This window comes from Microcaecilia unicolor, chromosome 2 (genome assembly GCF_901765095.1).
Source record: "Microcaecilia unicolor chromosome 2, aMicUni1.1, whole genome shotgun sequence".
Lineage (NCBI taxonomy): Eukaryota > Metazoa > Chordata > Amphibia > Gymnophiona > Siphonopidae > Microcaecilia > Microcaecilia unicolor.
In genome coordinates, this window is record NC_044032.1 from 345,224,019 (window position 1) to 345,249,381 (window position 25,363).

The following is a 25,363-nucleotide window of genomic DNA, read 5'->3' on the forward strand; positions in this document are numbered from 1 at the left end:
GTTGATACCCCTGTATAAGTTGTTGGTGAGGCCCCACCTGGAGTATTGTGTTCAGTTTTGGAGGCCGTACCTTGCTAAGGATGTAAAATGAATTGAAGCGATGCAAAGAAAAGCTACGAGAATGGTATGGGATTTGCGTTACAAGACGTATGAGGAGAGACTTGCTGACCTAAACATGTATACTCTGGAGGAAAGGAGAAACAGGGGTGATATGATACAGACGTTCAAATATTTGAAAGGTATTAATCCGCAAACGAACCTTTTCCAGAAATGCGAAGGCGGTAGAACAAGAGGACATGAAATGAGATTGAAGGGGGGCAGACTCAAGAAAAATGTCAGTAAGTATTTTTTCACGGAGAGAGTAGTGGATGCTTGGAATGCCCTCCCGCGGGAGGTGGTGGAAAAGAAAACGGTAACGGAATTCAAACATGCGTGGGATAAACATAAAGGAATCCTGTTCAGAAGGAATGGATCCTCAGGAGCTTAGCCGAGATTGGGTGGCAGAGCCGGTAGTGAGAGGCGGGGCTGGTGGTTGGGAGGCGGGGATAGTGCTGGGCAGACTTATACGGTCTGTGCCAGAGCCAGTGGTGGGAGGCGGGACTGGTGGTTTAGAGGCGGGGATAGTGCTGGGCAGACTTATACTGTCTGTGCCAGAGCCGGTGGTGGGAGGTGGGACTGGTGGTTGGGAGGCGGGGATAGTGCTGGGCAGACTTATAAGGTCTGTGCCAGAGCCGGTGGTGGGAGGCGGGGATAGTGCTGGGCAGACTTATATGGTCTGTGCCCTGAAGAGGACAGGTACAAATCAAGGTAGGGTATACACAAAAAGTAGCACATATGAGTTTATCTTGTTGGGCAGACTGGATGGACCGTGCAGGTCTTTTTCTGCCGTCATCTACTATGTTACAGCTAGTGCCAAACAAAAAATTATACCACAAAAGAGCAATGCTGCCAAAATTGGAAATATATCTCGTATGGCAGAATACAATCTAGTGACCCTTCAGGAACTTCTGCCAGACAGACCATTAGCAAATATTAGCAATAAGTGTGCTCAGCAATTTTTATCCATTGCAATATCCGCCTCCGAAGCTTGGCATCATAAGAGAACCTTGCCTGCAGTCACTCTCTGCCACTGAGGCTGATCTTTAAGAGCCACCAGAGAATGAGGCTTCATTTTATCCTTAGGATGTGCGAGTTGATCCTCCACAGACAAAAACCAGGATACTACCTCCATAGTGCAGATAGAGTGCATACAGCCATCTTTCTCAAATTGTAATGCAAAAGGAAATCTCCAACGATACCTTATGCCTTGTACCCGAAAAAGAGCCGTGAGGCCCTGAAGCTCTCCTCCCTTACATAACGTTGCAGACGCAATGTCCTGAAGAATTATAATCTTGTAAGTATCAACACATAAGAGCTGCAATATATCTTGCTCTCTGCAGAATACTCTCCTTTTGCTGATAATGTTGAAAACAGGCAATAATGTACTTGGGGGTATTGGACATTGGTTTCCACACCGAGCGATGCACTCTCACAATTTCAATTGTGAATGCTACACATCCTCAGACACGATAAAACTGGCAATTTGTTGAACAATGTGTATACAGTTAGCATATTCAAGAGACTTAGGGGCCCCTCCAGTGTGAATTCCTTCATGAATTTTGAGGTCATGTTTTTAAATGAACCTTTTATCATATTCAGAACATTTAAAAGGTTTTCTCCAGTGTGGTTGTGGCTTTAAGTGTAAATTTTTTTTAAATCATTTTACTTAATTACATTCACATTTATCACATAAATGTAAGGAAAAACAGAAATTAATATAAAGGAAAAAGAAAACATTTTCTCTCTTCACTATATATTATATAATTGTCCACAATTGAGAGATCCAAGATCAGGAAAACAATCTCAAAGAAAATAAGAAAAACTCAAAATGGTTAATCTTACAATTCACATTTTCTGAGGGAGGGAGGTTAATCGGTAATTGCAGCCGGTACAGTGGTAACTAAAGGAAGTTGCTGCAGAGGGTTCTTCATCTGTTCTTTCAACTCCACAAACTCTTGTAATTTCTTAGGTTCAACAAATAAGTAAAGGAAATAAAACACTTACAAGGGAATCCCACCTAGGGCAATGATTCCTGGCTTAAAAGCCAAGAATTCACGCCTCCTAGTCTGCGATTCCCTTGATATGTCAGGAAATATAATTATCTTTGAACCCAAAAAACTAAGTGTAAATTTTTGATAGAAGCTTTTAGCACGCTCAGGACATTTATATAATTTTCCTCCAGTGTGGATTCTTTCATGAATTCTGAGGTCATTTTTTGAGTGAAGATTTTATCACATTCAGAACATTTAAAACGTTTCTATCTAATGTGGATTATTTTTATGAATTCTGAAGTAATTTTTTTCAATTGAAGCTTTTATTATATTCGGAACATTTAAAAGGTTTCTTTCTTGTGTGTATTTTTTCATGAACTCTGAGGTTATTCTTGCGAGTAAAGTTTTTATCACATTCAGAACATTTAAAAGGCTTTTCTCCAGTGTGGATTCTTTCATGCTTTCTTAGATCTGATTTGAAATGAAAACATTTATCACATTCAGAACATTTAAAAGCTTTTACTCCAGTGTGAATTCTTTCATGCTTTTTTAAATCTGACTTGCAATGGAACCATTTATCACATTCAGGACACTTAAAAGGTTTTACTCCAGTGTGAATTCTTTCATGCTTTCTGAGATCTGATTTGCAATTGAAACATTTATCACATTCAGGACATTTAAAAGGTTTTTCTCCAGTGTGGATTCTTTCATGTATTCTAAGGCTATTATTTCGAGTGAAACTTTTATCACATACTAAACATTTGAATAGCTTCACACCTTTGAGGTTTATTTTATGTACTTCTTTCTTTCTTCTGTTGACTAATTCATGTCTTCTCAGTTCAAATATCTGACTAAAGTTTTTATCACGTCCAGCACATGTAAAATATTTTCCATATTCAGTACAATGGAATGGCTTGTCTTCTCTGTGAATTTCTTTTTGCCCTCTAAGGTGTGACTTCCCAATGCACCTCTCCTCGAATACAGTGCTCTGAAGAAGTGTCTCTCCACTGATTCTCTGATTTTGGTTGAGAGTTGCAAATTGGGTAGAATTCCTCTCTTGATCAATACATACATTAGGTCTCTCTCCTTTTGCTTTCATGCTAGGAGGTATTATTCTACTAGTACCTTCCAGGCAATCAACTGAAAGACCTGGGCTGTCTTTGTGTTTCCATTCTGCTCTCTGCTGCCGATCGCACTCTCTCATTATCTTCCTCTTGTTCCCAAACACATCATCTATGGGATAAAAATGAGGGTATGCATATAAGTTATACAGCTACTCAGTAAAACATATAGGGCAATACACCCCACAGAAGTCTTTCAAAGACATTTGCTCCTTATGTCACGTAACAGGAAAAGGTGTTTCTTATAGACAGGTGCAAGTGGGCAATGACACATGAACAGACTGAAACAGACAATCTGGATCTCATCTGCTGGCTTTGAACATCTCATCATCAATCCAGTTTCTGCAGTGATTCCCTTAACTTTGATTATATTCACTGACTAAAAACTCTCAACACCCTGTTGGAGACCTGAATCTCACACCTGGTAGCTTAAGAAAACTGAATTCTAATTACTAAGACATAAAAATGTAACTGAACATCACTAGTAATTTCACCATTTATGTGAAAATTAGAGCCCATCTGAAATCGAATCTGCTGTTTCGGATGACACTGAAGCCAAAAATGAAAATAGCCTTGCCTCTTCCCCACCAGAAAAATGCAACCCTCTCAGATCTAGCTGTTGGCCACAGCCCCTCTCCCAGACCTACTGCATTGCTGTTGGCTAGAGGGGGCAGAAGGCTAGAAGTGGTCCCACTTGCTCCTGCCCACGCCAGTTCCTGTGTCAAAATGGTTGCCAAGTCCTCATTTGCTCCTGCCCGTGCCAGCTCCAATCTCAGAAAGACTGCTTCTGGAGGTCCCAACAGCCATTTTGATGCAAGAGTCAGTGTGAGTAGGAGCAAGTGGGGACAACTCCAGCCCCGACTAGACACATACTATACAGTAGACCCAGGAGGGAGCTGCAACTGATGGCTGGATCTGGAGAGGGGGGTCGTTTTTCTGGTTGGGGAGAGGAGGGAGGGAATGGGCACTCCGCAGCACCGGAAATTTTGGCTGAAACTAAAACAAGGCCAAACACAAATTTCAGTTTTGTTTCAGCACTGAAGCAGAAACCAAAATGTGGTTGGGCTCTAGTGAAAATGCAGAAATTCTCCACAGCACAGAGTAAGGATTTTATTATAATGGAATTCTTGGTATCCTCCTCTCCACCTTCCAGCTGGTCACTGATGGGATCCTCTTCCATTTTCAGGATCTCTACTGTGGTCTCAGCAGTGTAACTTTGGCTGCCTGTAAGAAGCGTAGAAAATAACTTCAAGTTTTAAAGGAAAGCTTAAGCTCTAAGAAAAGCAACACTTGGCTGAAACTGATGCAAATTTTATGAACTCTGAAAATATAAGTATCCTGCTGGAAGGCGTTAAGGAAACTCTGTAGTTCTGAAAATTAAACCATGACATTCAACACAGACAGGTATTATGGTAATGAAAACTGCTGCATAATATAGGAAAAGGAATGGGACTTGATTTACCACCTTTCTGTAGTTACAATCAAAGCCATTTACACAGGTAATTATTTTGTACCTGGGGCAATGGAGAGTTAAGTGACTTGCTCAGAGTCACAAGGAGCTACAGTGGGAACTGAACCCACTTTCTGAGGGTCAAAGCTCACTGCACTAACCACTAGGCTACACCTCCACTCAGTATGCCCTCACCTCTCCCGGTGCTACCAATGTGGTCTTCCAGTCTTCCTTCCCCCTGCAGCTGCCAGTGGGTAGGTTACTCAACCTTCCTCTCTCCTAATATGGATACTAGTAGTCACCTCCCTTTCCCCCTCCTGCTGCTTCCTTTGGGGGCCTAACTGTTTCTATCCTTTGCTTCCACTGAGGGGGAGGGTCACTTTCTTTCCCCTTCTTCTATTCCTTTCTGCATCCATCCATCTAACTCACTCCCACTTCCTACTGCTGTCAATTTGACCATCCTTCCTCATTTCTCCTGATGATCCCAGTGCAGTTTGTCTTTCCTCCAGCTTCTTCCAGTAAAAACATCCTGCCTGCCTTTCTTTATCACAGAGAACAAAACCCACAACTTGCTGGGTGGAAGGTTCATTATTTTGGAGCAGCACTGAGAGAGGTCAAAAATAGTGAGAGATTTAAAAACGATTAATAAAACTGATAAAGAATGAGAAACAATATGTTTTGAAAAAAAAGAAGGGAAGAGACAGAGAGGCCTAGGGAACTGATGGGTGAGAATAAGAGAAAGAAAAGAAAAGAAATGAAAGACATGAAAAAGGCAGATCAGATGATGTAAGGAGAAAAGAAGAAATAAGGGAAACAGAACAAACACATTATCCAGAAAGCAAAGGTTAGAAGCCGGGGATGTGATTCTAACAGTGTCTGGTCCAGAGGAGTTATTTTTTATATAAGAAAAGTTTGTATCACCTCATTACTAGCTTTAATTCAAGCTACATCACATGCTTCATGCAGTTCCTCACATTTGCTTATGGAAGTCAGATTTCCTGTTTCGTCAAATCCCTGAGGTTCCGTCCCAAATCTCTCTTGCTCAAATCTGATTAAAATCTCAGGCTTGACATTGTAGAAGCCTGTTATAAGAAAAAGATAGTAGAATATCTTTAAAACAAGTTACCAAAGAGCCTATATGTTTGCTCAGAATTATTGTGTTTGTTTTCATAGGCACTAACACCAGAACATACTTAAAAGTAGAGGGGTGCTGCATCAGTAATATATTCTAGCAATACCATGATCATGTTAATACTATGGTAAGCAACTCCTTCCTTGAGAGCTACAAACAGCTCTGTTGTGGATACTGCTACAGGTGACAAAAGAGAGGTTTCAAAAGTAAACAAACACAGGCAACAGAAGAAAAAAAGCACAGTTGGGCCTTCAAGACTATGACAAATGGACGATCTTTATTCTTAAAGACCCGACACTGGTCGTGTTTCGACGTAACAATGCCTGCCTCAGGGGTCCAACAGTTAGAATGCTCTTGAAAAATAAAGACAAAACCGATGAAAAAATTCCTTATGCAGTTACACAAACTGATAGTTTGAGAACACTGTGGCGTATCTATATAGTGAAACCTTGCTTTCAAGTATGATAAATCCTACTTCAAACTTGTTTTTGAGAGTTCCCGCAGCATTCTAACTATTGGACCCCTAAAGCAGGTGTTGTTACAATGAAACACAGCCCGTGTTGGGTCTTTAAAAATAAAAGACTCTCGTTTGTCAGTCTTGAAGGCCCAGCTGTGGATACTGCTACTGCATAAACAGAATGAAAATTTCAGTCATCAGGAGTTTTTTCTTTTGCCACAGGTAGTTCTTATCTAGTTGCTGTAGATCAGAATCTGCTAAATCACTCTGGGGCCCTTTTACTAAAGCTTAGCATGTGCTAATGAACGTTAGCGTTTGCTAGGTGCCACATGGTTCCTAGGTATAAAATAAGATCTGTAGCATTTAGCGCATCCTAATGACTGTTAGCACGCACTGTGCTTTAGTAAAAGGGCCCCTATGATTCTATGGTGCTAATTTTCAAAGCAGATGAATGTTTTTTGAGGCGTCCAACTGCTAAAAACATCCAAATCCCCATTTTGGAAAGTAAGAATTTGAATCTGTCATACTGCAGTTCGTCAAAATAGCAAGGCGGACATTTTAGTGGGACTACAGAGGGCCCAAAAGTAGGATTTCCAACACCGATTTTTGAATGGGGAGAAGTCTAAAATGAAGGATGTTTTTATTTATACCTGTTTTAGTCACAACAAGGTGATCTAATGGAAAGGGAAAGGGAAATGGGCCTTGATATACCGCCTTTATGAGGTTTTTGCAACTACATTCAAAGCAGTTTACATATATTCAGGTACTTATTTTGTTCCAGGGGCAATGGAGGGTTAGGGTTAAGTGACTTGCCCAGAGTCACAAGGAGCTGCAGTGGGAATCGAACTCAGTTTCCCAGGATCAACGTCCACTGCACTAACCACAGGAGAGATGAAGGCATGACCCCCTCCCTTAATTTCCCAGTGGTTGTTGTCCCCCCTCCTTCTCCCTGAAATCAGGGGCATAGCCGGATTTTGGCGGGAGAGGGGTCCAGAGCCCGAGGTGAGGGGGCACATTTTAGCCCCCCTGGCGCCGCTGCCCCCGCCACTTTTGACCCCCCCCCCCGGCGCCGCCACCCCTCCCCCGTCCCTTTCGACCCCCCTCCCGCTGCCACCAACCCTCCCCGACCCTTTCAATCCCCCTCCCACCGCCGCCAACCCTCCCCCGTCACTGCCAGGTACCTTTGCTGGCCAGGTACAGTATTTTTCTGCTCAGATGCCCTGGCCCCCCTGCTTTCTGCTTTCACCCCCCCCCCCACCGCTGACCCTCCCCGCCACATTCGACCCCCCCTCCCACCGCCGCCATCCCTCCCCCACCGTCAGGCACCTTTGCTGGCAGGGGTCCCCTAACCCCCACCAGCTGAAGTCCCCTTCAGCACCAGTCTCCGAGTTCGGTGTGTTCGCTGATCTGGATTCCGTTTCTGTGAGTCCTGACTTCCTGCACGTTCCTACGTGCAGGACGTCAGGACTCACAGAAACAGAATCCAGATCAGCAACACGCCGGAGACTGGCGCTGAAGAGGACTTCGGCTTGCGAGGGGTTGGGGACCCCCACCAGCAAAGGTACCTGACGGTGGCGGCAGGGAAGGGGTGGTGGTGGCCGGAGGGGGGGGGGGTCGAATGTGGCGGGGAGGGTCGGCGGCAGGGGGGTGAAAGCAGGGGGGCCAGGGCTAAATCTGCGGGGGCCCATGCCCCCATCTAGCTACGCCCCTGTCTGAAAGTGAAACCGGAAAGGAAAACCAGGCTCTTTGTCAGCTGCACCTATTATGGGCATCTGAACAAAGAAAGAAACAGGTCTGAAAAATGGTTTGGTGGTTAATGCAGTGGGCTATAAACCAAGGGACACAGGTTCAAATCTCACTGTAACTCTTAATTTTTTTTTTTCTGGGGCTTCCTCCAGGAGCAGAAAAATACTGTACCTAAAGATATAAGACGCTGGCAACCCTGAAAGCTATTGAAGTGGTGTACATTTAGGTATAGAAGGTATATTTCTGTTTCTGGAGGACTCGCATTTGCAAAAATAAAGAGATGACGAAAAACATTACATTCATACATGTGAGGGAACCAACATCAAAGAATGGTGGGCTGAACATAAAGATCAAACCAATGTCAGGTGAGTTAGATATAATAATCAGCTAAACTAAACTAACCAACTCTAGATTCTTTAAGAACATCTTACATGAACATAAACATCAGCAGGGAAGATCTATGTCCCTTGGTTTACAGTCCACTGCACCAACCACTAGGCTACTCCTCTGTTCCGTAGGGATGTCTGTGTGGCCATTTTAATAAGAATCCTGACAGACAGACGTCCCTGTGCTTTGTTTTCCTTCATTTATTTATTTAAACATTTTCAGTTTGTAAAATGATTGTTCAGGATGGACATCTCCAGCATAAGTTTGTCCTTCTTATGTCTTTCTCCTTCAAAAATTGCTGTGAGATGGACCTTTCTTTGGACGTTCTTTTGAAAACGCTCCATCATGACACAGAGTAGAAGAACTCTCAGTCCCACTAGCAGGCACCAAAGACAAAGAATTCAGGGGGGGGAGGGGAAGGACAACTACAATGGCACAAAAAGCTCCACCCCCCCACCCCCCAGCAGTGAGAGAAGGAGCAGCCTATACAGGGCACAAGTGACACATTTGAACTGTCAGGCAGGTAGTCAGTTTGCCCCCTATGTCTGTGACCTCCATTCAGTTCCCATGAATCAGTTGTCAGGTCCTATAAACCCCTAGGGTGGGCTTTTAAGTCCTAGTGAGTTTTGTATTATTTTGAAAATCAAAGCCAGAAATCTGTTTCCGGGAGAAGAGAAGCCTGTAGAAACAGACCTGGGTTTCTGCAGTCACTCCAAGGAGAGGTCAACCGAAACAAAATCCACAGCCGAAATCCCTGCTGCATTTACGCAACCAGTTATGTCTGGTTTATGGCTGAAGAAACTGCAGTAGGTGCACTGATACTGGGATACATATTATATAACACCAAGCAAAACTGAAAAATGATAGATGTGGGTGTTTTGGGGTGAATTAGAATCAGGAGTAGCCTTGTGGTTAGTACAGCAGAGTTTGATCCTAGGGAACTGGGTTCAATTCTTACTGCAGCTCCTTGTGACGCTGGGAAAGTCACTTAACCCTCCATTGCCCAAGGTACAAGTAAGTACCTGTATATACTATGTAAACTGCTGTGAATGTAGTTGCAAAAACCATAGAAAGGCAGTATATCAAAAGGTGGAGAGGCTTTATATTTTGTAGAGTGATTTGCACTAACCCAACAGCTATACAAAAACTTCATGGCTAAGTCCCACCAGACCTTTCAACAACTCAGTTTCTCAACATCATGACTCTTTAGGATGAAAGGTAGCCCGATTCTATTCCCCAAGATACCCACCTCCATCAGGTTCCTTGCAGGTTACTCTACAAACAGACAGTGGGAGAAGGAGAGAGGATGAAGGCCTCTTATCTCACCAGTGCTGAATTCCTTAATGATCTGAGATGAACTTGGTAAAGATGTTCAGGAGAAATCTTATACTTACTTGTTACAGATGGGGGAGTCTGTTCAGACATCTCTGATTCAAGATGATCCATGAGGGGGAGATCTTCCTCTTGTTTAACACTTAGTGAAAATACAGACGTTACAATCGGAAGACCTGTTATGAAAAAGCACATCTAAAAGGATCCACCAAAGATCAGATAATATTAAATTAGGAAATAGATTTGAAGTCTCCAAGCATTTGATATGAGTGTCCCATTTCCTGTGATCTGAAAATGCAAAGCCCTTTAAATGGAAAACATTTACTTACTCTTGGTGGGGTCATTCGGGTTTTCTTTTTCCTCCTGCTCAAAGTGTTGAGTGAAATATTTCTCATCTTCCTTTTCAATCTTGAATATAATATCAGGATTAACAATTGAATAACCTGTCATTAAGAAGTAGGAAAATGACATTTATTTATTTATTGCGAACACTTATATCCCACAAAATCCCACTGAGGCAGGCTCCATGTGGCTTACAACATTCAAGGAAAAGAATAACATAGTAATTTAAATTATATTTATAGAATCCCTGGGGAGGTTCTCCCTGTTTTCTGCTCTGAAGAAGCAGTGAATGAGTGTGTGCAGGGAGGTGAGTGTATATATATCTTTGGGTGTGTATTGTGCCTGACAAAGCTTGGAGAGAGGAGGGAGTTGCGACCTGCCACTTCATTAAGATTAAACATTACAGATTTGTTGGTACAGTCATTTCTCCTTTTTTTTTTAACTTTGTGTTTATTCTTCAAAGCCAGGTAACAAAGTGCGAGGAAAACAGTTAACATAAGAACCAATATACATCAGCACATAGTTACATCCCTGCCACATGGCTATCCCATCTCACCACTCACCCCCTCGGAACAGTCCATCAGTCTATCCAATAAGATAGAATTGTACAGGGCTAACAAAAAATCAACCAACGTAAGCAAAAGGAAGGTGAAAGTCCATGAACGAGGCCACTGCAGTATAAGTCAAGGTCCAAGCTCAAAGGGTTACAATTGCTTGCCATGATACCACGTAAGAAAAGGAGTCCAGATACGTTGAAAAGCAGCAGTGCTGCCTCATCTCTGTGTTGTCAACTTCCTTTTTTTTTCTTTTTATTTAAATTTATTAGTAAAGAATAAATCCTTACAATACAAAAAAAGCCCCCCAAACCCTCACAACTGCTAAAAAAAGACATACTGTGATTCTTCAGTACATGACCAAATTATACATCAAGTCAAATCCGCCCCCACCTCCCCTCATTACCTCTGCTGGCTAAAGACAGAAAAGTAAAATTTAAAAAGCAATCTACAAAGAGTATGGCTTTGGGGTATAAAACTGGAGTATCAAAGAACCGAAGAAGGCGCATCAGAACGTTCTACCCAAGCTATATAGTCTTCCCATACTCTATGAAACTGAGCTAGCTTAATCCTTCGAATGGCTTTAAGCTTGGACATTAGCTAGACATATGACACTTTCGTCTGCACCACCGACAGCCCCAGGAAAACTGGTTGGTTCCAGGCAGAAGCCAACACCAGATGTCGTGCTGCGAAGATGTGATGGGTCAACTTTCTCGTGTGCCAACAACTCTGAGGGCTCCAGATGAAGCAAACAGCTGGCTACAGTCTGAGTGATGTGGACTTCAGTGATAATCTGAAGCCGACCCAAAAGCACTGCACCTTAGGGCAAGACCACCAAAGATGAATAAAAGTCCCTTGAGCCCCAGCACTGATCAGTTCCACTTCCATACATTGATTGCAATCGCACAGGGGAGTAATATCACTGATTTAATATTTTGTAACCATTCTCCACCAAGTTGCTTGTGACAGAGATCTAGAGAAGATTTTCGTAAATTCTCTCCCATGATTTAAAGCTGGGTCCCCAAAATAACCTCCCATTTATCCACATACAGCAAGGGTGGGGAAACCTGATGCAACAAAGCTAAATAGAATCTGGATATACTTTCATGCCCACTGCTTCCATTCATAGCTTGCTCAAGGAGGGATGTGGGCATATGCAACTCTGGAATGGCCTTTCTACAAATAAAATCAACCACGTTGACCCAGGCCAAATTCCTCAGACAACTCCTGGGAGGGCACTATCTCCCCCTCTTCCAACAATTGCCCCAAACAATAGAGGCCCCTCCCAAGACAGATAAGTACGATCAAGCTGCTCAGGAATAAAGCCCTCTGCATAGCGAATAAACATGCCCAAAAAATAATTTGTACCAGGCAGTAGCCGAGAGCGAACTCTCTTCCTTAATTGCATCGTGTGTTACAGAATTGGGTTAACAGACCTAAACAAGGGCCTCAAGGCCTGTAGCGAAAGCCAAGGCCCAGCCCGCAGCGGGATTGTACCCAGAAAAAACTGTTCCAAATGTACCCAACTTTTAGGAGAGTGTTATTCCGGACGTCAGCCCTTGAGCCCAGGCCGAGGCCTAGTATAGGGTTTTGGCCAAGGCCTAGGGTAGACCACACAGGCCCTACGCACCACCCCAGCCACCAAGCCCCGCACACACACAACAGCCAACAGGCACCACCAGAAAGTGGGAGATACAGCATTCAGGCGGGCCTCATGGCTGATCGGGAACCCACTCACGCAGAATCCAAGCAAGTGATCCTCACGGCTGACCGGGAACCGAATCACACTCTGTGAAGGGAGAAAGAATAGCCAGGGTTCCCCACGGAACCTGGCCACAAGCAGCGCACACAGTGCAGGATAGAGACACAAAGAAAGGGGTGAGAGGCAGAAGCCTCTAAAGGTACACAAGGCTTGCCACAGGGCGAAGTAGAATACAGGAAGCCCCAGAAAGAAACACTCTAGGCTTGTACCACACTGCACTCAGGGAAAAAGGAACCAATGAGAGGAATACACTCTAGGTTGAACCATTCAGCACACAGGGAAAGGGAAAGCCAGTCAAGGAATACGCTAAGGTATGCCACGAGGCACTCAAGAACAAAGGAAAAACTATAGGAATGCTCTCTAGGCTGAACCATTCAGCACACGAGGGAACTAGGCTGTACCTACAGCATACAACCATATAGGAAGCCCCATAAGGGAACACACTAGGCTGACTATACAGCACACAATGGGAAAGGGAGAACTACCTAAGGAATACACAAAGCTGGCCCCACAACACCCCAAGGAAAAAGGGAACTGCTAAAGGAATAAACAGGACAGTGCTACTCAGCAGACAAGGATAAAGGGGAGTGTAAGCAAACAGAGGAAGCTGCCTTGACACACACACAGACCAGAAAAGGCATGCTGCTCCCCGGAAACAGGAGACAAATACAGCAAAGAGAACTAAAACAAACAAACAGGAGCAAAATACAAGGACAGGGGGAGGCAGAACCACAGGGAAAAGAGCAGAAGCTCAGCATAACAAAGGGAACACAGAGAGAGAAAGCTAAACAAACAAACTGAAAGGACTCAAGGCACAAGCTTACCCCAGACAGCATGCACGCACGTTAGAGCAGGAGAAAGCAAACCAGGTGTGGGGACGTGAAGCAATCAGGCTCATGCTGGGAATACCGACACACACACACACTAAACAAGCATGAGGAGAAAGGCTAAACTCCAACGTGAACACAAGCGCCCAAGCGCAGGCTGGCTTCAGCTGAGCAAACAAAGCAATCAACACTAAAGCAATGATTGCAGGGGGAAGGCAGGCTTAAATGGATCAGGCTTCTGATGTCTGCTGGCTCAGTCCCTGACAAGCCAATCAAGAGTGAGTCCCAAACATTCCCCTGTCTATCCAACAGAATCATAACAGAGAGTTACATTGCCAATGGATAAGATATTTGAGCTGAGCCATCTGATAGTATAATTTAACATTAGGCACTCCCCACTTTTGCTCTGACTGTTTTTACGTAGGGAACCAGTGCACCTCCACCTTTGTGTGGCCTCCTTTTGTTCTGTTTATTAACTTGAGACCAGACAACCCTGGTCAAGAAAGCGCTCAACCTCCACCAGAGAAGCAGAGGGCTTCGTAAGGAGGAAATAAACATCAGCAAATAGAGGAATTTTGTTATGCACATCCCCACAGCTAATCCCACAGATTCCTTCTGCCTGGCGTACTAAATGAGCCAAAGGCTCCATTGCCAACAAAATCGGCGAGACAGCACAACCCCAACAGGTGCCCCGCACCAGTTCAAAACTCTCCGTATATGCTGTATTGATCTGCAGACTAGCCAGAGGTTGGGTATACAATGCACGAATCCAAGCTAGGCATTGTCCCAAAATCCCCACATGCTCCCAACACCCAAAACAAATAGGGCCATGCAACCCTATCAAAGGCTTTTTCTGCATCAATGCCTAAAATGAGAGCCGGTATCTTATGGCAACAAACCCAACAAATATTATCGAATGTCTGCCGCCCATGAATGAACCTAGATTGATCATCCACGATTAAGTGGATGCACCCGCCTGGCAAAAATTTTTGTAACAATTTTTATAGTTCATTCTCAATAAGGGGATCGGTCAATACGAGCCACACTCCAATGGATCCTTAGCCGGTTTTAATAGTAAGGTCTCAGCTGTCAACTTACTTAAGTAAGAAGCGTCCCACAGAGCACTCCGTAGCTGTGGAACATGTGGTAACGCCTTGGATCTCCAACAGCCTAGGAAGACTGGTACAGTCATTTCTATTCAAGACCCTCTAGGTGGAGGCACTACATGTGTCAATCTTCTCTGTGACATCTGGTTACCATCCGAAGGGGGTTACACATTGCACAGTATAGATGACTAGAGTACAGCTGACATGTCATGCTCTTACATAGAAGGTAAAATTATGTATAATCATACCTGATAATTTTCTTTCCATTAATCATAGCTGATCAATCCATAGACTGGTGGGTTGTGTCCATCTACCAGCAGGTGGAGATAGAGAGCAAACTTTTGCCTCCCTATATGTGGTCATGTGCTGCCGGAAACTCCTCAGTATGTCGATATCAAAGCTCCATCCGCAGGACTCAGCACTTAGAGAATTACACCCACGAAGGGACACTCTGCCCAGCTCACCACCGCCGAAACGGGGGAGGGGAATTAACCCAGCTCATCCCCACACAAGTGGGGGAGGGGAATCCGTCCAGCTCATCCCCGCGGAGCGGGGGAGGGACACCACACCCGCCGATGCGGGGGGATCTGGCTTATCCTGCAACCGCAACCGCGGGAGGAGCTGACTGACCCTAACACCGCCGAAGCGGGAAGGGTACAAAGCTGCCCTACAGCCGCACGAAGCGGGAGGGAGTGCCGGCAGAATTTTAAGTCTCAATCCAGCCCCGTAAAACGGAGGGGAGAGGAATGCAGCAGCTCACTGTAACACAAACTCGTCTTAACTCTTGAAGAATCCAAGTGAAAAAACTTGAACACGAAGTCTTTCTGAAGTAACTGAAGACTAAACTTGAACCTGAAATGCAACCAGAATAAAAACAGTACAGCTATCTGGGAGGGGCTATGGATTGATCAGCTATGATTAATGGAAAGAAAATTATCAGGTATGATTATACATAATTTTACCTTCCATATCATCAAGCTGATCAATCCATAGACTGGTGGGATGTACCGAAGCAGTACTCACCCAGGGCGGGACATTGAAATCCCTGACCTCAACACTGAAGCTCCAAACCGGGCCTCCGCCCGTGCAGCCACAGTCAAACGGTAATGCTTGGAGAATGTATGAGCCGAAGCCCAAGTTGCCGCCTTGCATATCTCTTCCAGGGAGACGGATCCGGCCTCTGCCATCGAGGCCGCCTGAGCTCTTGTGGAGTGAGCCTTCAGCTGGATAGGCGGCACCTTCCCCGCGGCCACATAAGCCGCTGCAATGGCTTCCTTGACCCATCTTGCCACTGTAGGCTTAGCAGCCTGCAGACCCTTACGAGGACCTGCACACAGGACAAACAGATGATCTGACTTCCGGAAATCATTGGTCACTTCCAAGTATCTGATGATGACTCGTCTCACATCCAGATATTTAAGAGCAGAGTACTCCTCTGGGTAGTCCTCCCTACGAAAGGAAGGGAGACAGAGCTGCTGATTCACATGGAATCGAGAAACAATCTTGGGCAGGAAGGAAGGCACTGTGCGAATAGTCACTCCTGCCTCAGTGAACTGCAGAAAAGGCTCTCGACAAGAGAGCGCCTGGAGCTCGGAAACTCTTCTGGCTGAAGTGATAGCCACCAAAAAGACTGCTTTCAACGTGAGGTCTTTCAGAGATGCCCTCGACAAGGGTTCAAAAGGCGGCTTCTGCAATGCTCTTAGCACCAGGTTGAGATTCCACGCAGGCACCACTGAGTGCAGAGGAGGGCGCAGGTGATTAACTCCCTTGAGAAAGCGCACCACATCTGGCTGCGAAGCCAGGGAAACACCCTTCAGGCGGCCCCTGAAGCAAGCCAGAGCCGCTACCTGGACTTTAAGGGAACTGAGCGACAGGCCTTTCTCTAGACCTTCTTGCAGGAACGCCAACACTGAAGAAATTGGAGCAGTGAAGGGAGAAAGTGAGCCTGCTTCACACCACGCTGCAAAGATACGCCAAACCCTGGCGTAAGCAGTAGAAGTAGAGCGCTTCCTCGCTCTCAGCATAGTGGCGATGACCTTGTCTGAGAAGCCCTTCTTCCTCAGACGCTGCCGCTCAATAGCCAGGCCGTAAGACCAAAGGGGGAGGGATCCTCCATCACCACGGGACCCTGATGCAACAGGCCCTGCTCCACTGGCAGTCGCAGAGGATCGTCGACTGAGAGCCTGATCAAGTCCGCATACCAGGGACGTCTGGGCCAATCCGGACCCACCAGGATTACCCTGCCGGGATGCTTTGCCACCCGGTCTAGCACCCTGCCCAACATGGGCCAGGGCGGGAACACATAGAGAAGCTCTTGTGTCGGCCACTGTTGGAGAAGAGCATCTACTCCCAGGGATCGAGGGTCCCGTCCTCTGCTGAAGAAGCGCGGCACTTGGCAATTGGCCGATGACGCCATCAGATCTAGGCTCGGCTGGCCCCAGCGCTTCGTGATGTCCAAGAACGCCTGAGCAGATAGCTGCCACTCTCCGGGCTCCAAGGTATGGCGACTGAGAAAGTCCGCCTTGACATTCATGACTCCGGCAATGTGGGCCGCTGAAAGCTGCTCCAGGTTCGCTTCCGCCCACTGGCATAGATTCATAGCCTCCTTGGCTAGAGGGGCGCTCTTGGTACCTCCCTGGCGGTTGACATAGGCCACAGCCGTGGCATTGTCCGACAGAACCCGTACCGGTTTCAACGCCAGTACCGGGATGAACTCCAAAAGCGCCAACCGAATGGCTCTGAGTTCCAGGAGGTTGATAGACCACTTTGCCTCTGCAGGAGACCAGAGTCCCTGCGCTGTCCTTCCCAAGCAGTGGGCTCCCCAGCCCGACAAGGAAGCGTCCGTCGTGACGACAATCCACTCTGGGGTCACCAGAGGCATTCCTGCAGACAACTTGTCCATCTGCGTCCACCAGCTCAGCGCCTTGCGCACTGCTGGGCCCAAGGGAAGGCGCACAGCATAATCCTCCGACACCGGAGTCCAGCGCTGCAGCAGAGAGTGTTGAAGTGGTCTCATATGAGCCCTGGCCCAGGGCACTACTTCCATCGTGGCCGTCATAGAGCCCAACAGCTGCACATAGTCCCAAGCCCGAAGAGGAGAGGCTACTAGGAACTGGTTCACCTGAGCCTGAAGCTTGACAATCCGATTGTCTGGCAGGAACACTCTGCCCACTTGGGTGTCGAATCGAACTCCCAGATACTCCAGGGACTGAGTGGGGCGCAGCTGGCTTTTCTCCCAGTTGATGATCCATCCCAGGGAGCTCAAAAGAGCAACCACCTGGTTCACAGCTTTGCCGCACTCTGCATAAGAGGGGGCTCGGATCAACCAGTCGTCCAGATAAGGATGGACTTGTACTCCTTCCTTCCTCAGGAAGGCCGCGATGACCACCATTACTTTGGAGAAGGTCCGCGGAGCAGTAGCCAACCCGAACGGGAGGGCTCTGAACTGCAAGTGTCGGCCCAGGACTGCAAAACGCAGGAAGCGTTGATGAGGAGGCCAGATGGGAATATGCAAGTACGCTTCCTTGATGTCCAAGGATGCCAGGTACTCCCCTGCCTTCACTGCCACTATAACAGAGCGGAGAGTCTCCATGCGAAAGTGCCGAACTTTCAAGGCCCGATTGACCCCCTTGAGGTCGAGGATAGGCCGGACAGAACCTCCTTTCTTTGGTACCACAAAGTAAATGGAGTAACGTCCCTTGCCAAGCTGATTTTCTGGCACCGGAACGACCGCCCCCAGGCGGATGAGATTGTCCAAGGTCTGCTGCACTGCCACAGCTTTGACCGGAGACTTGCAGGGAGAGAGTACAAACCCGTCTCTTAAGGGTCGGCAGAACTCTAGCTTGTAGCCGTCTCTGATGACTTCCAGCACCCAAGCGTCTGAAGTTATTGTGGTCCACTCGCCCAGAAACGAGGACAGCCGTCCTCCAATCTGCACTGGGGCGTGGACCAAGACCCTGTCATTGGGTACGAGACCCTGGGGGAGGACCGGAGGGAGCACCTCCGGGACGGCGGTCTCTGCGAAAGGAACGCTGCTTGGGGGAGAAGGTCCTCTTAAAGGAAGAGGAGGCAGAAGAGCCCGACCTGCCCGGGCGGTACCGACGGGCTTCCTGAAACCGTCCTCTGGAGGTACCGGGGCGAGCACTAGCTCGAGCCCTGACCTCTGGTAACTTCTTGCCCTTAGACGTGCCGAGATCGGTCACGATTTTGTCCAGCTCGACCCCAAAGAGCAGCTTGCCTTTAAAAGGCAATCTAGCCAGGCGGGATTTAGAGGCGTGGTCAGCAGACCAATGCTTCAGCCAAAGCCACCGCCGCGCAGAGATTGTCTGAGCCATGCCTTTAGCTGAGGCTCTCAAGACATCATACAGCAAGTCTGCCAAATAGGCCAAGCCCGATTCCAGGGCCGGCCAATCATCCCTCAAGGAAGAATCCGAGGGGGAAGCCCGCCGCACCATAGTCAGGCACGCCCTGGCCACATAGGAACCGCAAACTGAGGCCTGCAAATTTAAAGCAGTAGCCTCGTAGGACGACCTTAAGGCCGCCTCCAATCTTCTGTCTTGGGCGTCCTTTAGGGCCGTGCCACCTTCCACCGGCAACGCCGTTTTCTTAGTCACCGCAGTGATTAAAGAATCCACGGTAGGCCACAGATAGGCCTCACGTTCGCTCATAGCCAAAGGATAGAGGCGGGACATAGCCCTAGCCACTTTAAGGCTCGCTTCTGGGACATCCCATTGAGCCGAAATTAAGGTGTGCATAGCCTCATGCACGTGGAAGGTTCTAGGCGGGCGCTTCGTCCCCAGCATAATGGCAGAGCCAACAGGGGCTGAGGGAGAGACGTCCTCCGGAGAGGAAATCTTCAAAGTGTCCATGGCCTGTAGCAACAGGTTGGGCAAATCCTCTGGGCTAAAAAGCCGCGCTGCAGAGGGGTCATCCGCTCCAACTGAGCGGGGATCCGTCTCCTCCAAGGAATCCGCAAAGGACCGTTGGGAGACCTCAGACACGCTGCCCTCATCTACATCGGAGGAGACAAATTCCTCCAAGGCCTGGGAATCAACCCGAGGGCGTTTACCTCTGGGAACCTCAACCTCTTTACCAGACGAGGGAGCAGGGGCAGCGTTGTGCATGAGGAAGGCCTGATGCAGCAGCAAAACAAACTCGGGGGAGAAACCCCCCAGACTGTGCACTTCCGCAGCCTGGGCAACAGCCCTAGACGCACCCTCAACCGGCGCTCGCAAGAGCGGGGGAGAGACATGCTGCGCAACCAAGATGGCGTCCGGCGCGACACTCCGTGAAGGAGCCGCGCGGGAAGAACGGCTCTTAACTTTAGCCGCTTTTGTGCCGTCGCCCAAATTAAGGGCGTTCATGGCATTAATGTCTCCAACCTCAAGGGCGGCCCAAGAAGAAGCCGTCCGAGCCGCGTGGCCGGCCAAGATGGCGGAGGCGAGGAGCGGGGGATGGGCGTTTATGGCGGGAAAAACCGCCACGCCGGAGGAAGGACCGGGACATACATCGGTCACGAAACTGTCACCCAACAAGGGCGAATCAGGCTTGAAGACCCCCGCATCCCCTCTAGAAGCGCTCCAGCGATCCGGGGAGCGACCCTTTGCGCCCTCGCCCTCCGACGCCATATGCCACGAGGAGAAGAATCGGGGAACCCCCTGCCCGCTATAAAAAGGTAAAAATTACCTGCTGTCCGCTCCAAGCTGTAACGACCTGGTGTCCCAGTGAGTAGCTGCAATAGACGCTTAAATAAACGTCGAAATAAACGCCTTTAAGGACGTTCAAAATTTTTTTTTTTTTTTTTTTAACGGAGCCAGCGGGAGGGGGGAGAAAAGGAGGGACCTGGCACCACCAGGTTTGCACTTGCTCAAAAGAGCCCTCAACCCCAGGCACTCAACAAAACCTAAAAATTAGGCTTGGAGGCCTAGCCAGAGCTGCTGCTGTGTGTGACCACCACCTGCTGAGATAGAGAACATACTGGGGAGTTTCCGGCAGCACATGACCACATATAGGGAGGCAAAAGTTTGCTCTCTATCTCCACCTGCTGGTAGATGGACACAACCCACCAGTCTATGGATTGATCAGCTTGATGATATGGAAGTTGCAGTTGTCGGCAAGAAATCTGACAGGCAACTCCTCCCTCTGCTCTTCAGTGCCAAATATTTGTTTTATAGAAGAGGGAGACAGACTCCAGCTGGTCTCATGTGAAGCCTCTAGTTTAAGGTATATATTTTATCTTACAGCACAGAGCAGCACCTTTTGCAAAGCCTGCCGTAGTGAGCCTTTTCACTAGCTCTTGTTGCATATGGGATGGCATCAGAAGCCTGGTTCTAAATTTCAGGTGCCCGCTGGACCCAGTACTTGTGATTTTTATACCACTGATTTCATAATGTGTCTGTGTGGTACATGAAACAGAAGACATATTTACCTCGTGATATGAGGGTGTCATGAATCTCCTTGATGACCTTCTTATACAGCTTCTTCTGCCATTCTCCCAGAATGTCCCACTCCACTTCCAAGAAATAAGCAGCAACATCCTTGAATGTGACCAGTTCCTAGCACAGGAAACAGCACATCTTCAGCCACTAGTACAGGAAACAGCACACCCTCAGTCACAGTTTCATTATGATGTCTGTGGAATAGACTTTCTTATACGACCTCTGTCACTGACAGGGGTGTAGCCAGACACCCAATTGAGAAGGGAAAGTACCAAGAAGAGCAACTGTACTGGAGCCAAAAGAAATAGCAGAGAGAAAATACAAACAGTATAGAGAAGATGTTTCGGCAGGTGGCACCTGGAGCAGAGGCCCTGGGTGAATTGGGGGTGGACCTCTGAGTCACCCCAGAAAAGGCTGTGAAGCTACGTGGATGGGCTGCAAGTCCTTCACAGCATCTGGAAGGCAGCTGGTGAAGTGCTAGGTACCTGCAGCGAAGGCCCTGGGAGGATCAGGGTGGGCCTGGGAGTCAAACTGGAGAAGGTTGTGAGGATATGCAGATGGGCTGGAAGTCCTCCACAGCACCATCTGACTGGCAGGGGTACTCAGTTTATAGTCTAAAACACAAATAGAAGAAAAGAACTACAATAATGGATAGGAAAGGCACTCGTACCAAGACAACTCACATACACACAAAAAACAAACAGAAGCTATTGAGTCGCATACTAGGTCTTTATAATAGAGCTAAGTAGGGTAGGCCTGCAGGAAGAGCTTCATTTCAATTCAGATTTAAACCGTTTGAGGGAGAGTTCACCAAGAATAGTTAGAGGCAGGGAATTCCATAGGAAGGGGGCAGTAAATAAAACCCCCAGAGTGCCTTGTAGACTCATACTGGGCAAGCCTAGGTCCAGGGAGTACCAGACAATGGTCATTAAGGGACTTTTTTACTAAAACCACACTAGTGATTTCTGGTGCAGCAAATGTGCCACAGCCCAGTCAATTTGAATGGGCTGCGTAACATTTGCCACTCAGCAATCACTAGAGCAGTTTAGTACAAGAGTTGCTAACAGGGGCATTTTCGAAAGAGAAGGGCGCCCATCTTCCGACACAAATTAGGAGATGGGCATCCTTCTCACAGGGTCGCCCAAATCGGCATAATCAAAAGCCGATTTTGGGCATCCCCAACTGCAGTCCGTTGCGGGGACAACCAAAGTTCACGGGGCATGTCAGAGGCGTAGCGAAGGCGGGACTGGGGCGTGCTTAAGAGATGGACGTCCTCGGCTGATAATGGAAAAAAGAAGGGCGTCCCTGACGAGCATTTTGTCGATTTTACTTGGTCCATTTTTTTTCATGACCAAGCCTCAAAAAGGTGGCCATACTGACCAGATGACCACTGGAGGAAATCGGGGATGACCTTCCCTTACTCCCCCAGTGGTCACCAACCCCCTCCCACCCTAAAAAAAATATTTTTTAAAATGTTTTGCCAGCCTCTATGCCAGCCTCAAATGTCATACCCAGCTCTATGACAGCAGTATGCAGGTCCCTAGAGCAGTTTTAGTGGGTGCAGTGTACTTCAGGCAGGCAGACCCAGGCCCATCCCCCCCCTACCTGTTACACTTGTGGTGGTAAATGTGAGCCCTTCAAAACCCACCCGAAACCCACTGTACCCACATCTAGGTGTCCCCCATCATCCCTTAGGGCTATGGTAGTGGTGTACAGTTGTGGGGAGTGGGCTTTGGGGGGGGGGGGGTTGGGGGGCTCAGCACCGAAGATAAGGGAGCACCTGGGAGCAATTTGTGAAGTCCACTGCAGTGCCCCCTAGGGTGCCCGGTTGGTGTCCTGGTATGTCAGGGGGACCAGTGCACTACGAATGCTGCCTCCTCCCATGACCAAATGCCTTGGATTTGGTCGTTTTTGAGATGGGCGCCCTTGGTTTCCATTATTGCCGAAAACCGGGGACGACCATCTCTAAGGACAACCATCTCTAAGGTCGACCTAAATGTTAAGATTTGGGCATCTTGTTTTGATAATAGCAATTTCCCTGCCCCTTCGCCGGGACGTCCTTAGAGATGGGCGCCCTTAGAGATGGACATCCCTGTTCGATTATGCCCCTCCACGTGACCTAAGTGTACGAGCAGGGGAGTACGGAATAGTTAGGGAATGTAAATATTGCAAAATGCCTGTTCTAAAGGCGTTAAAGGAGAGAAGAAGAATTCTGAATTTAACACGAAACTCAACAGGAAGCCAATGGTGTTTCTTGAGTAGGAGAGTGATATGTTCTGACTTACGTGCATGACACAACAAACATATGGCTGTATTTTGTAAAGTTTGCAGTCTCTTCAAGACAGACTTAGAGACGCCAGAGTAAACGATACTGCAATCTTAAAATTGCAAATGAGAAGAGAAAATGAGGGCGTGAAAGGAATCATGATCAAATAGCTTCTAACTGAACAAAGCTGTCTCAGAATAAAGAAACCAGATTTGCAGAAAGAGGCTATTTGTGGCTGAAAAGAAGAGTTGGTAATTGATGTGATCCCTAAATACTGAAAGGAATCAACCTGGGTTATAGAAGTACCAAGAACGGGACGGTGAAAAGTGGGATAGGATGGCCGGCTGGTAATGGGATGGCCTCATGATTGAGGACAGGGCGGTGAGTGTGTAACCAATGTGCAATGGAATCAAGACATAGTTGCAGACATGAGATATCAGGCTTGTCTGGATCACTACAATGGATTAGCAAAATATCATCCCCATAGAAATGAAAGACAATAGAGAATTCTTGAATGACATTTGCTAGCGCGCTCAAAAAACGATGAAACAAAACTGGAGATAAAATAAATCCTTGAAGGGCCCCACACAGAAGAGGCTTAAGACCTGAGGTAGATGTTGACATAATAACTCTACAATTGCAATCTAGTAGGAAGAATTTAAACCATTGAAGACCAGTACCAGACAGACCAAGTAAAGCAAGGCAAGAAATCAATAAGGAATGATCAATGAGATCAAAAGCAACTGATAGATCTACAGATATTGCAAGGGCAATATAGCCTTGATCAAGTTTAGAATATATGTTGCCAAGGACGGACTAAAATCATATTGATGTGAGTGGAAGGCTAGTGTTTTATTGACAAAAAAATTAAGTTGGAGAAAGAAAATCTTCTCCACAATCTTAGAGAGGAAACAAGAAGTCTGACACAGAAAAGTAATTGTAGGGTCAAGAGGTTTTTTTTCAAAATAGGTCATATAACTGCTGTTTTCCATTGGGGGTGGGGAGATAACCTGATGTAAGATTAAGATTTTTTGGGACAGAATGAGGGGGGGATCAACCCAAGATTAGTCAATGCTATCCAAGAAGAAGGGAGCAAGTCGGGTCTAGGGAACATATACCCCTCAATATTCTGTGGTGGCGGTCAGTGTTTTTTTATAATGCTTACCGTTGCCGGCTAAATTAGTTGTGGAAGGGCAGGCTGCCAAAGCTTATACAGGCATGGACGATATTCAGCTGGGTCCGCAAAAGAGAGTTATGTGGGCCCTGGCTGAATATCGGGCCAGGACCCACATAACTACTTTTTTTACAAGCAAACCCTCCCAATCCCCCTCCCTGCCTCTCTAATAAACCCCCCCCCCCCCAGCATGATTTCCTAAGGCCCTCCCCTCCAAATGAACCCCCTGTCCCCCACCTGCCCGATGTCTAGGTAGGGCTCCCCCGGGCCTACGTGTCTCCCTGGTGGTCCAGCAGGGGTTGCGGGGGCAGGAGCCCCGGGAGGTCTACCTAGATATCGGGGGAGTGGGGACAGGGGTTTAATTTGGGAGGAGGGGAGGGACTTAGGAAATCGAGTTGGGGGGGTGGTAGGAAGGAGGAAGGTATTATAGAGGCAAGGAGGAGAATTGGGAAGGTTTTCTTTAAAAAAAAAACAACAAGTATTTATGCAGGTGCCGGCCTAATATTCAGTGCCAGCACCTGCATAGTTAAGTGGCTTAATTTAGGATAGCTTTTGAGCTGTCCTAAATTAGGCTGCTTAGCTATGAAGGTGCCGGCACATGCATAACCCCAGGCTCCTTCCCATGTCGCCCCCAGCACCGTCCCTGAGCTGCCACTTTTTAGTTGCGTGGTCTGTGGGGATATTTAGTGGCACTCTCCGGCTAACTGCCGCTAAATATCCCCTTTAGGTGGCGGGAAGCGATTTAAGTGGGGAGGAGAGGCTCCCGTCCACTTAAATCATTTTGAATATTAGCCCCGATAGTCATTTTCATACAAGAAATCACCTTAGTCAGTGAAACAAGAGTCTGGGTTTGAAAAGAAGTCCACCACCTCTCTTGGAAAAGAGTCCGGTGCTCATTAGTGCAGCGGGAGAATCACTGCAAGGAGATGAAAGATAGGGCTCAGTCCTGTGCTCTGCATGGTGGGAATGAACTGGAGAGGAATGTTCTTCAAAGGAAGCCCGTAATGTAGTGAGTTTTGTGTGAAAATAGCCTGAAAGGTTGAGCATTACATAGAGAGTGTAAGAATAGTGTTCTTTAGTGGGGTTAATAGCTTTCAAGATCCAAGAGGCAAAGTAAAGCTTCTTAGCCTTTTTTAAATGTTAATTCAAGTGGTAAAGGTGATCTTTACATAGATGAGGA

The 25,363-nt window shown here is 47.1% G+C and overlaps 1 protein-coding gene across 1 annotated transcript; it reads right to left on the minus strand.

Moving 5' to 3' along the window:
- Positions 1–2,369: 2,369 nt before the first annotated feature.
- Positions 2,370–13,239, minus strand: LOC115463708 (zinc finger protein 93-like). The gene is made up of 6 exons (XM_030194428.1): positions 13,198–13,239; positions 10,045–10,123; positions 9,778–9,891; positions 5,636–5,743; positions 4,358–4,435; positions 2,370–3,323 (listed from the first exon to the last, which is right to left on the minus strand). Exons 1-6 carry the CDS (start codon positions 13,207–13,209, stop codon positions 2,401–2,403), a joined length of 1,314 nt encoding a protein of 437 aa, XP_030050288.1. The 5' UTR covers positions 13,210–13,239; the 3' UTR covers positions 2,370–2,400.
- Between the last annotated feature and the right edge of the window lie 12,124 nt (positions 13,240–25,363).

Bases quoted from the DNA above. Each gene is read 5' to 3' on its own strand.
- LOC115463708 (XM_030194428.1), bottom strand. The intron at 9,892-10,044 runs GTAAGTAAATGT...TTTTCATAACAG, and splicing joins CCCGAATGACCCCACCAAGA to GTCTTCCGATTGTAACGTCT. The intron at 3,324-4,357 runs GTGGAGAGGAGG...TTTATCCCATAG, and splicing joins CATCAGTGACCAGCTGGAAG to ATGATGTGTTTGGGAACAAG.